The sequence below is a fragment of the Apodemus sylvaticus genome, chromosome 2 (assembly GCF_947179515.1).
Source record: "Apodemus sylvaticus chromosome 2, mApoSyl1.1, whole genome shotgun sequence".
Taxonomy (NCBI): domain Eukaryota; kingdom Metazoa; phylum Chordata; class Mammalia; order Rodentia; family Muridae; genus Apodemus; species Apodemus sylvaticus.
This window is the reverse complement of record NC_067473.1, coordinates 93,860,482-93,873,231: the sequence shown is the minus strand read 5'-3', so window position 1 is coordinate 93,873,231 and position 12,750 is coordinate 93,860,482. Positions and strand designations below refer to the sequence as shown.

The window sequence follows — 12,750 nt, the reverse complement described above, 5'->3', positions numbered from 1 at the left end:
TGGCGTTAGATTTAAAAAAAAAAAAAAATCTGGCCAGTGGTTGCCTCAACTCAGAAGCTCAAACACCATAATCGGTATAGCAACATAAAGGTGCAGGTGACCTCCCAGCACCCATCCCCTAGGAAGGGTAATGTGCAGATCTGTGAAGTATTTCTATTTCTCAGAAGTAAGAATTTCAGAGTTGAAATGTGACTCAGTTAATAAAAGACTGACATTCACAAAGCCCCAGGTTCAACCCTCAACTCTAAATAAACTGGGTGTGGAAGCACATTCTTATAATACAGCACTCAGGAGAATCAAAAGTTCAGGGTCATCCTCAGTGATGGAGGAAGTTTAAAAGCCAGCTGGAGCTACAGGAAACCCTGTCTCAAAAAAAGGAAAACAGCCAGGCATAGCGAGACACTCTTTGAATCCCAGCACTTAAGAGGCAGAAACAAGCAGACCTCTGAGTTTGAGGCCAGTACTTGCCTCATTTGAATTTGTTTTTAAAAATTCAGACCAAATGAAGTTCGGTTCACTTTTTAGTAACAGTTAATTTCTAAAATCAGGTGAAAAATGATAGCATTCAAAGTTTCTGGAACAAGAAAACAAAATAAATATAACCTGTTTTTTGTTTGTTTGTTTGTTCATTTGTTTACTAGTTTGGAGACAGAAGAAGAACGACAGTATCTTGCCTCAAGCTGTGTTAACATCTCCACAGACTCACTGCAAGGCAGCAGGAAGTATTTGATATGGGTCCAAGCTGTCAATGCCCTAGGCATGGAGAACTCATCACAACTACAAGTCCATCTGGATGATATAGGTAAGAAAGGAGAGGTGCTACATGTCTTTTATTACAAACAGTTAATTTGCATTGATGGCATCACGCAGTCTGCTTTTGAGCAAAGGTCACCTAAAGTTACTGCAGATTATGAGCAATCATTTTTTTTTCCATTATTCTGCTATCTGGGGCAACTCTACAATTAGACATCTTTCCAGTTTCATCTCTAGATGGTGTGATTTTAGAATTTTTTTTAATTTGGTTCCCAAAAGCCATAGAGACTAAAATCCACCTTAAAAAAAACTTGTCACCTTTCAAGAGCAAATGGGAAGAAACGAGGATTGTGCTCAGATATGATGAGTCTTCTGTTAAAAAAGGCATGGCATATGAAAAGATTATGCTCTGTGTGCTGTGTGTTGGGGAGGGTTGTTTTCAGGTACAGAGAGACTGCTCAGAATTGTGTAGACATCTCTAACTAAACATCTAATTTAGACATCTAAATGAGAAAAGTGTTAACATGTTTTGCTTGAGATATTTTAGAGCCTGCCTTTTAAAGCTTATACTATTAAGTATTTATATTGAGGTAACCTACACTATTCTTTTGAGGATTTATCTCTGACATGTTTTATAATAAGCCTGCATGATGTAGCAGGAGGAGGCCTTAGTGGACCCATGCTGAGGCATCCCCCAGCCCCCAAGGTGCCAACCATACATTGGGTCTAGTATAAAATGAAGTTTGTGGCATGGGAAGGGGAGTGTGGGAAAGAATGGGGACAGAGAGGGACAGAAAGAAAGAGGAAAGAGAAAGAAGAGACCAGCTAGCTAGGAACACATGGGGGAGGGGAGGAAGAGGACAGAAAGGGATGGAGGGAGAGAGAGAGAGAGAGAGAGAGAGAGAGAGAGAGAGAGAGAAGAGGGATAAATATATATATATTTATCTCCAAACTGTCCTTTTATAGAAAATCAGGCTTGTATCTGACTGTTGCTAGGTAACTATTGGGAGAAGCCTAGAAGAAACACTAACAATCTCAACACGTGATTGATTATTCCCTTGTTAATTTACACTACTCTCAATTTTCCACCATCATAAAGTATAATATCATGAACTATTTTGTGACAAAATCATCATGAAGTTCTTCATTTTATAAATTTTTGGTTGGTATACAAAGAATTCAGTTTCATTAAACATTTTCATGTCTGTATATATTAAGATACATAGATACATACATACATGTATCTAGATAAGAAAATGTTTAATGCATATATGTATATACGCATATACATTCTTTGTCCTTATTACTTGTATGTCAGCTTGACACAAACTAGAGGCACCTAGGAAGAGAAAACTTCAGTTGAGGAATAACCTTCATTCCTGTCTCTTCGAGTTTTTCTAATACTGTGAGAGCCCATCAGCCAATAGTTGTCTTATTTCCCGGGGTCTGGAGTCCTTTTCAGAAAGCCCTTGTCTGTGCCAACATTGTAAAGCATTTTCTTATTTATTCCCCTAACAGTGCCAGAATTTTAGGTCTTTTATTGAGATCTGTGGTCCAATTGAAGTTGGTATTTGTCCATAATGAGACGCAAGGATCTAGTTTTATTTTACCTGGATCACACTGTCTCTGATCTCATGGATGAATGAGTGTGTTTGAGGCTGTGAGCAGCATGCAGGAGTGTCGTAAGTCTCTTGACAATGTTCCTGCAGTGAGAGGAAAACAAAAGGAAGTAGACGCTGGAAAGTCTCTCCACTGACATAGTAAGCAGAATTGAAAGTATAAAAGTGCCAGGCGGTGGTAGAGCACACCTGTATTCCCAGCACTCTGGGAGGCAGAGGCAGGCGGATTTCTGAGTTCGAGGCCAGCCTGGTCTACAGAGTGAGTTCCAGGACAGCCAGGGCTACACAGAGAAACCCTGTCTCGAAAAGAACCAAAAAAAGAAAAAAGAAAAAAAGAAAGTATAAAAGCAGGTTCATTTGGGAACAGCTCCCTGGCAGGTTCTCCAGTCTCACAGAATGAGGTCATCAAGCAGAGACAGTGAGGGAGCAGAGAGAGGGAAGACAGATAGATTGGAGGTGGGGCGACAGAGGGGCAGAGGGGACAGAGAACAGAGACACCTGCACAAGGGACTGAGGTCCATGTTTTACATATCAAAAAAGACCTGTGCTCCAGGTTCTCCCAGCACCACTCAGTCCGTACCTGACTTACCCTGCACCCAACCCTAAACTTTCCAACTCAGAGACTGGGGCTCCCCTTCCTCCAGAAGCTCTTCCCTATATAATCCAGGCATTTTCTCCCTCTCTCTCCATTCCCCTCCCTGCTTCTCTTCCTCCTTCTCTTCCTCCTCCTGTCTGTCTGAGAGCCCTTTCTCTTTTCCCTTGGTATCTTTCGTGGCCTCCTTACTTGGGGCCAATGAACTCACCACCTCCTCTCCCCAGCAGCTTTCCAATAAATCTGAAGATGACATGTTCTAATCTGCCTTGAATTGGCTCATTTCGCCCACAGAGAAATAACCTATCAGTAACCAAAATGTCTGGATTATATATAGAAGAGCCTGTGGGGAAAGGGCTGCCCAGCCTCTTGGCTGGACCGTCCAGAGTGGGGAGCAGGCTATGCCAGCCATACTCTATTATAGGTAGGTTCTGAGGCATGCTGGGAGAACCTGGAGACCAGGTCCGCTTTGATATGTTAAATAAACACCTCAGCTCAGTGTCCTGGGTTTGAAACTTAACAGGCACAAGGATGACAAGGATGGGGTGGTGTGGAGCAAGCGTGTGTGAGCCTCTGAAGTCACAGGGAGCACAGCGGGAAAACAGAGACATTCCCAAGGGTGTATAGCTTCTTCCCCCATAGCTGGAGCCCATAGCAAGGGGCAGAAGGAGGAACCTGGAGGTAGACAGAAGGTCAGAAATCTCTGAATTTACAGGTGTGAAAGGAGAGCACAGGGTGGGGAGCATGGGTTGGTGCAAAGATTAGAAGTTGCACAAGCAGAGTACAAACGTTGCTGCCAGGGAAGCTGGAGAAGAGTGCAGGCACTGCAGTTTATAATCTCACAGGTAGGGTCTTTTCTCTCTCTCTCTTTTGATTAATACAAGATTTTTTTTTCCTTTGAGACAGGGTTTCTCTGTGTAGCCCTGGCTGTCCTGGAACTCACTCTGTAGACCAGGCTGGCCTCAAACCCAGAAATCTGCCTGCCTCTGCCTCCCAAGTATTGGGATTAAAGGCGTGCGGCACCACGCACAATACAAGATTTCTTTAATTTATTCTTACTATTGCTTTTCTCATTTCTATTCCTTTAATTTCTCCCCTGATCATTGAATAAAATGAGTGCAGTAAAGACACCAAAATAGCCACCCCATGAGTGAAAAGGGAAAGGTTTATTTCAAACCACGAAGACTGTTGGGGGAGAAGGGAATGTTGATGATGATTTCCAGGGTTTTAAGAGAACAGGTACCTGGGAGGAGGGGAACCTGTGAGCTTCGGGGGGGGGGGGGGGGGGGGGGGGGGGCTCTGACTTGTATCAAAGGTGCTTGTGAGTGGAGATTGAAGATGCTAGCATAGTCTTTGATATGCTAATAGGAACCACAAGGGTCTGTTAATGACAGAGCTAGAGATAAGGAGATTAGCGCCTTTATCTGGTGGAGACTAGTTTCTCAAGTCCCCAGGGAATTCTGGCCTTTGTCTAAATGCCAGACTTTTGATAAAGGGGATTTCTTGTAACCACAAACTATTTTAATTATTGTTTTCCATCTATTACTTTGAAGTTTGGTTTGGTGTGTTTTCAGGGCTCCTTAGCGTTCATTAAGCTATCTATCTGAGAATTCATTAGAGGTGATCATTGTGGATTTATAAGTTTTGTAGGAGTCATGGCGTATTGTTCTTCATATTTCTTTATTTATATCTTGAGACTTGAGCACCTGGTGTAAACAAATGGTTGGACCTTTTGTCATCTTTGTTCCTTAATGGAAATGTTTGCCGTGGTCAAAAGCGCATTCAGCAGTAAGGCTTCGGCATTTTCTCTGTTAGTATTCAAGGAACCAGTCTCTGTCTTCAGGTACTCTTTTGAAAATAAAATAATATTTTCAGTAACTCTCACTATTACAGTGTAAGTCCACTGTAAACATAGAGGAATAGTTAAATAACAAAAGAAATTAACCTTAAACTCCAATCATTTTAAGAAATATAGAAACGTTAGTAGTAGGGTATGCATTGCAGAATTAGTTACTTCATGAATGTCTGGAAAGTAGAAAGCAGAGTGAGTCTAGTGGTTGGTATTGTGATAGAGAAAAGAATGAAGGGAGGAGAGTAGAAGGAGTGAATAGGAGAGGCAAGCGGGGAAGAGGCAGTTCTTACTAAAGGCAAAATGAAAGAAAGAGGAAAAGATACAACCAAAGAGAAACAGACAGACAGAGACACAGACAGGAAGGGAGGGAGGGGGGGGAGAACCAGGTTACCTAAAGGCATCCCAGGTCTCAAGAGACTAATACAAAGAGACACTCCAATAACCTACCTTGTGATCTTTAGGAAAACCTACCAGAGGGAATTGTAAAAGGAAAGAATAGAAGAAAAACGAACGGAAAAACATTAAAGGAAGAGGGACTGTTCCTAGATACTAAATAAAAGAGGAACATATGAAAAGGAACATTATGGTTTAAAGGAGAAAATAGAATTTTCTCTGATCAATCTATCCTGTCCTCTCATTATTGGATTTAAAAACACACCGGTGACTACGATGTTGAACAATAATTTTATATTACTACATATTGTTTGGAACTACATGACTCTTCACAGTATATGACCAATATATACAATGTATACAAAATATACAATATTTTGTAAATTTACATTTGAGGTAATATACAGTAAATATAACCTTTTCTTAAATATGTTCCTTTGGGGACTGGGGAGATGACATAGTAATTAAGAGTGCCTAGGGTTCTTACAGAGGACCCAAGTTCAATCCCAAGCCCCCACATTAGAAAGCTCACAATCAGCTGAACAGCTTATCATGTTCAGTGTCATTAAAGTTGGTTTCCTTCTTGGGAACAAAAGTATAATTAGTAACAGTTTTAATGTTATTGTAATTCTGAGCTCAACATCATTACCTTCATTTATTGAATATGTGCTATATTCCAAAAACTTGGCACACATCATATTTAATTTTGAAAACAATCATACATGGTACTAAATGCTGTGTTAGTTACTCTTTTATTGCTGCAGTAAGGCACCATGACCAAGGCAACTTAGAATAGAAAGAGTTTGACTGGGCTTATGGCCCCAGACAGCTAGAGGCTATGATAGCAGAATGAAGGCATGAGGCAGGCAGCAGAAGCAGCAGCTGAGAACTTACATTTTGATCCACAAGTAGACAGCAGTAAGAGATAAGTTGAAATTAAAAAGGCAAGAATCTTTGGAAACCTCAAAGCCTTTCCCCAGTAACATACTTCCTCTAACAAATGCATGTTTCCAATATTCTCTAAACAGCAGCCAACTAAAGGCCAATTCTTATGGATGACATCTCATCCAAATCATCACAGGTACCATTTGCATTTCTCAAAAACCTAAGCATAGAGTCAGGAGAGACTCACCTCCATCTTGATCCCAGGCTCCAGAGATCGGTCAGACTGAGGTACTCAAACATAATCCTAGGCCCAACAACGCAGGGGTCTGAGCCAGACGGGCGTTGGCCTGCACCCAGGCCCTGGGCTGTTCGAGTGGCCATCGGGGCGCCAACCCAGCCAGGAGTTTTTTTTTTGCCCCGGCCAGCGCACGCGCCGCCATTTTGCCTACAGGAGCCAGAGTGCTCCAGAGGGCAGAGACTGCTAACAAGCGTAGCCTGAGGCTAACAAAACGGGGGTCTAGGCCCCAAAAGGCACAGGACTGACCCCAAGAACTGGGCGGCTTGGTGGGCCATCTGTGTGTCAACCCGCCCAGGAGGTTATTAGCACAACAGACTCTCCCGGTGCTTTCGGGGAGCGCGGACGCGCACGCCCACCATCCGGGTCACCTGGCGGACCCAAATATCAGTCATAGCCCTAGGGAAACTTTGCTCGGACCTTGGCCTCCCAGGCGTTTGCCTGGACTCAGGGCCCGGGCAACAAGGCTAACCTAGTGTGCACCAGCCCGGTTGGGGAAATCGGCTGCCCAGCGAAGTGAGCGGAACACAGGGGAGGTCACGGCAACATACACCTTCGGAGCTCCCTGGGGGTGCACACGGGTTCCATCTGGCCCACAGACACAATCTGGGGCAAGGCCTCAGGCAGAAGCCCTCAGGTCAACTCTCTCCGCTTCAGATCAGCCTGGGTGGCCGCCACATCTCCAGGTCCCTCAAGAGGCTAGTGGGGGCTTCCGGGCGGCCAGCTGGGAGAAGTCGGTGTGCTCCAATAAATCCTGCGGGCCCCAGCGGGAGCCTTCAGGTGCCTGCTTCGGGATCTGAACAGCCTGGACAACAGCACCCTGTCTACAGGCAGTGCAGAGTGTAAGCTGTGCACCAGAGGCCAACGGGGAAGGGGCAGCTTGCACTGGTGAGTCCAGCACTGACAAGACCAAGTAACACCAGTGAGAGCTAGATGGCAAAAGGCAAACGCAGGAACGTCACTAACAGAAATCAAGGCAATATGGCAACATCTGAACCAAATTCTCCTCTACCAGCAAGTCCTGGATACCCCATCACACCAGTAAAACAAGATTTGGATTTAAAATCACTGGTCATGATGCTGGTACAGGAACACATGAAGGACATTCAGGAGAAAATGGATCAAAAGTTAGAAGCCCTTGCAAGGGAAACACAAAAATCATTAAAAGAAATCCAGGAGAATACAAAAGCCAACAAGGAGGAAATGCAAAAAACACTTAAAGAAATACAGGAGAACTTTGGTCAACAGGCTGAGGTCATGAAAGACGAAACACAAAAATCTCTTAAAGAAATACAGGAGAACTTTGGTCAACAGGCTGAGGTCATGAAAGAAAAAACACAAAAATCTCTTAAAGAATTACAGGAAAGCACAAACAAGCAAGTGAAGGAGCTAAGCAAAACCATCCAGGATCTAAAATCAGAAGTAGAAACAACTAGAAAACTCAAAAGGAGACAACTTTGGAGATAGAAAGCCTTGGGAAGAAATCAGGGGACAGAGATGCAAATATCAACAACAGAATACAAGAAATAGAAGAAAGAATCTCAGATGCTGAAGATTCCATAGAAACCATGGACTCAACAGTTAAAGAAAATGCAAAATGCAAAAAGCTTGTAACCCAAAATATCCAGGAAATCCAGGACACAATGAGAAGACCAAACCTAAGGATTATAGGCATAGATGAGAGTGAAGATTTACAACTTAAAGGGCCAGCAAATATCTTCAATAAAATTATGGAAGAAAACTTCCCTAACCTAAAGAGAGAGATGCCCATGAATATACAAGAAGCCTACAGAAATCCAAACAGACTGGACCAGAACAGAAATACTTCCCGTCACATAATAATCAAAACACCAAATGTTCTAAACAAAGAAAGAATATTAAAGGCAGTAAGAGAAAAAGGCCAAGTAACATATAAAGGAAGACCTATCAGAATCACAGCAGACTTTTCACCTGAGACTATGAAGGCTAGAAGGTCCTGGGCAGATCTCATGCAGACTCTAAGAGAACACAAATGCCAACCAAAACTACTATATCCAGCAAAACTCTCAATCACCATAGATGGAGAAACTAAGATATTTCACGACAAAACCAAGTTCACCCAATATCTATCCACAAACCCAGCCCTAAAAAGGATAATAGGAGGACAACACCAATACAAGGAGGGAAACTTCACCCTGAAAAAAGCAAGATAGTAACCTTTCATCAAACCCAAAAGAAGTTAAGCAATCAAATTTAAAAAATAACGTCAAAAATGATAGGAAGTAACAATCACTATTCCTTAATATCTCTTAACATCAATGGACTCAATGCCCCAATAAAAAGACACAGACTAACTGACTGGATACGTAAACAGGACCCTACATTTTGCTGCTTACAGGAAACACACCTCAGGGTCAAAGACAAACACTACCTTAGAGCAAAAGGCTGGAAGACAATTTTACAAGCAAATGGTCTCAGGAAACAAGCTGGAGTAGCCATTTTAATATCAGATAAAATTGACTTTCAACCCAAAGTCATCAAAAGAGACTCTGAGGGACACTTCTTGCTGGTCAAAGGAAAAATACAACAAGAAGAACTCTCAATCCTGAACATCTATGCTCCAAATGCAAGGGCACCCTCTTTCATAAAAGAAACTTTATTAAAACTCAAAGCACACATTGCACCTAACACAATAATTGTGGGTGACTTCAACACTGCACTTTCCTCAATGGACCGATCAGGAAAACAGAAACTAAACAAGGACACAATGAAACTAATTGAAGCTTTGGACCAATTAGATTTAACTGATATATATAGAACATTCTATCCTAAAACAAAAGAATATACCTCTTTTTCAGCACCTCATGGTACCTTCTCCAAAATCGACCATATAATTGGTCACAAGACAGACCTCAACAAATATAAGAAGATAGAACTAATCCCATGCCTCCTATCTGATCACTATGGAATAAAAGTGGTCTTCAATAGCAACAGAAACAACAGAAAACCCACATACACGTGGAAATTGAACAATACTCTACTCAATGATACCTTGGTCAAGGAAGAAATAAAGAAAGAAATTAAAGATTTTTTAGAACACAATGAAAATGAAAACACAACATACCCAAATCTATGGGACACAATGAAAGCAGTGCTAAGAGGAAAACTCATAGCCCTGAGTGCCTCCAAAAAGAAAATGGAGAGAGCATACATTACCAACTTAATGACACACCTGAAAGCCCTAGAACAAAAAGAAGCTATTTCACCCAGGAGGAGTAGAAGGCAGGAAATCATCAAACTCAGGGCCGAAATCAATCAAGTAGAAACAAAGAGAACCATACAAAAAATCAACAAAACCAGGAGCTGGTTCTTTGAGAAAATCAACAAGATAGATAAACCCTCAGCCAGACTGACCAAAGGGCACAGAGAAAGTATCCAAATTAACAAACTTAGAAATGAAAAGGGAGACATAACAACAGAAACTGAGGAAATCCAAAAAATCATCAGATCCTACTACAAGAGCCTGTACTCAACACAACTGGAGAATCTGGAGGAAATGGACAATTTCCTTGACAGATACCAAATACCAAAATTAAATCAGGACCAACTAGACCATCTAAATAGTCCCATAAAGCCTAAAGAAATAGAAGGAGTCATAGAAAGTCTTCCAACCAAAAAAAGCACAGGACCAGATGGTTTCAGTGCAGAATTCTACCAGACCTTCAAAGAAGAGTTAACACCAATACTCTTCAAACTATTCCACAAAATAGAAACAGAAGGAACACTACCCAATTCCTTCTACGAAGCCACAATTACGCTGATACCAAAGCCACACAAAGATCCAACAAAGAAAGAGAACTTCAGACCAATTTCCCTTATGAACATCGATGCAAAAATACTCAATAAAATTCTTGCCAACCGAATCCAAGAATACATCAAAACGATCATCCACCATGATCAAGTAGGCTTTATCCCGGGAATGCAGGGTTGGTTCAATATACGGAAATCCATCAATACAATCCACTACATAAACAAACTCAAAGAACAAAACCACATGGTCATTTCATTGGATGCTGAAAAAGCATTTGACAAAATTCAGCATCCTTTCATGCTTAAAGTCTTGGAGAGAACAGGAATTCAAGGCCCATACCTAAACATAGTAAAAGCAATATACAGCAAACCGGTAGCCAGCATCAAACTAAATGGAGAGAAACTTGAAGCAATCCCAGTGAAATCAGGGACCAGACAAGGCTGCCCCCTTTCTCCTTATCTTTTCAATATTGTACTTGAGGTACTAGCTCGGGCAATTCGACAACATAAGGAGGTCAAAGGGATACAAATTGGAAAGGAGGAAGTCAAACTATCATTATTTGCAGACGACATGATCGTCTACCTAAGTGACCCAAAGAACTCCACTAGAGAGCTCCTACAGCTGATAAACAACTTCAGCAAAGTGGCAGGTTATAAAATCAACTCAAGCAAATCAGTGGCCTTCCTATACTCAAAGGATAAGCAGGCTGAGAAAGAAATTAGGGAAATGACCCCCTTCACAATAGCCACAAACAGTATAAAGTATCTTGGGGTGACTCTTACCAAACATGCGAAACATCTGTATGACAAGAACTTCAAGACTCTGAAGAAGGAAATGGAAGAAGACCTCAAAAAATGGGAAAACCTCCCATGCTCATGGATCGGTAGAATCAATATAGTTAAAATGGCCATTTTGCCTAAAGCACTATACAGATTCAATGCAATACCCATCAAAATCCCAACTCAATTCTTCACAGAGTTAGAAAGAGCAATTATCAAATTCATCTGGAACAACAAAAAACCCAGGATAGCTAAAACTATTCTCAGCAATAAAAGAAAATCTGGGGGAATCAGTATCCCTGACCTCAAGCAATACTACAGAGCAATAGTGTTAAAAACTGCATGGTATTGGTACAGTGACAGGCAGGAGGATCAATGGAACAGGATTGAAGATCCAGAAATGAACCCACACACCTATGGCCACTTGATCCTCGACAAAGAGGCTGAAAACATCCAATGGAAAAAAGATAGCCTTTTCAACAAATGGTGCTGGTTCAACTGGAGGTCAGCATGCAGAAGAATGCGAATTGATCCATCCTTGTCTCCTTGTACTAAGCTCAAATCCAAATGGATCAAGGACCTCCACATAAAGCCAGACACTCTGAAGCTAATAGAAAAGAAACTGGGGAAGACCCTTGAGGACATCGGTACAGGGAGAAAGTTTCTGAACAGAACACCAATAGCGTATGCTCTAAGAGCAAGAATTGACAAATGGGACCTCATAAGGTTACAGAGTTTCTGTAAGGCAAAGGACACCATCAAGAGGACAGATCGGCAACCAACAAATTGGGAAAAGATCTTCACCAATCCTACATCAGATAGAGGGCTAATATCCAATATATATAAAGAACTCAAGAAGTTAGACTCCAGAAAACCAAACAACCCTATTAAAAAATGGGGTACAGAGTTAAACAAAGAATTCTCACCTGAAGAACTTCGGATGGCGGAGAAGCATCTTAAAAAATGTTCAACTTCATTAGTCATTAGGGAAATGCAAATCAAAACAACCCTAAGATTTCATCTTACACCAGTCAGAATGGCTAAGATTAAAAATTCAGGAGACAGCAGGTGTTGGAGAGGGTGCGGAGAAAGAGGAACACTCCTCCACTGCTGGTGGGGTTGCAAATTGGTACAACCACTCTGGAAAGCAGTCTGGCGGTTCCTCCGAAAACTGGGCACCTCACTTCCAGAAGATCCTGCTATACCACTCCTGGGCATATACCCAGAGGATTCCCCACCATGTAATAAGGATACATGCTCTACTATGTTCATAGCAGCCCTATTTATAATTGCCAGATGCTGGAAAGAACCCAGGTATCCCTCAACAGAAGAGTGGATACAAAAAATGTGGTATATCTACACAATGGAGTACTATTCAGCCATTAGAAACAATGAATTCATGAAATTCTTAGGCAAATGGATGGAGCTAGAGAACATCATACTAAGTGAGGTAACCCAGACTCAAAAGGTGAATCATGGTATGCACTCACTAATAAGTGGTTATTAACCTAGAAAACTGGAATACCCAAAACATAATCCACACATCAAATGAGATACAAGAAGAAAGCAGGAGTGGTCCCTGGTTCTGGAAAGACTCAGTGAAACAGTATTTGGCAAAACCAGAACGGGGAACTGGGAAGGGGTGGGAGGGAGGACAGGGGAAGAGAAGGGGGCTTACGGGACTTTCGGGGAGTGGGGGGGAGGCTAGAAAAGGGGAAATCATTTGAAATGTAAATAAATTATATCGAATAAAAAAAAAGAATGAAAAAAAAAAAAAAAGAAGCATAAAAGG

The 12,750-nt window shown here is 41.8% G+C and overlaps 1 protein-coding gene across 1 annotated transcript in view; it reads left to right on the top strand.

Moving 5' to 3' along the window:
- Il23r (interleukin 23 receptor) overlaps positions 1-12,750 on the top strand; it is a 91,106-nt gene that overhangs the window by 21,276 nt on the left and 57,080 nt on the right. Inside the window, exon 5 of the mRNA XM_052173865.1 lies at positions 642-802. Within this exon, the coding sequence (XP_052029825.1) occupies positions 642-802 (161 nt within the window). The remainder of the gene's footprint in view (positions 1-641; positions 803-12,750) is intronic.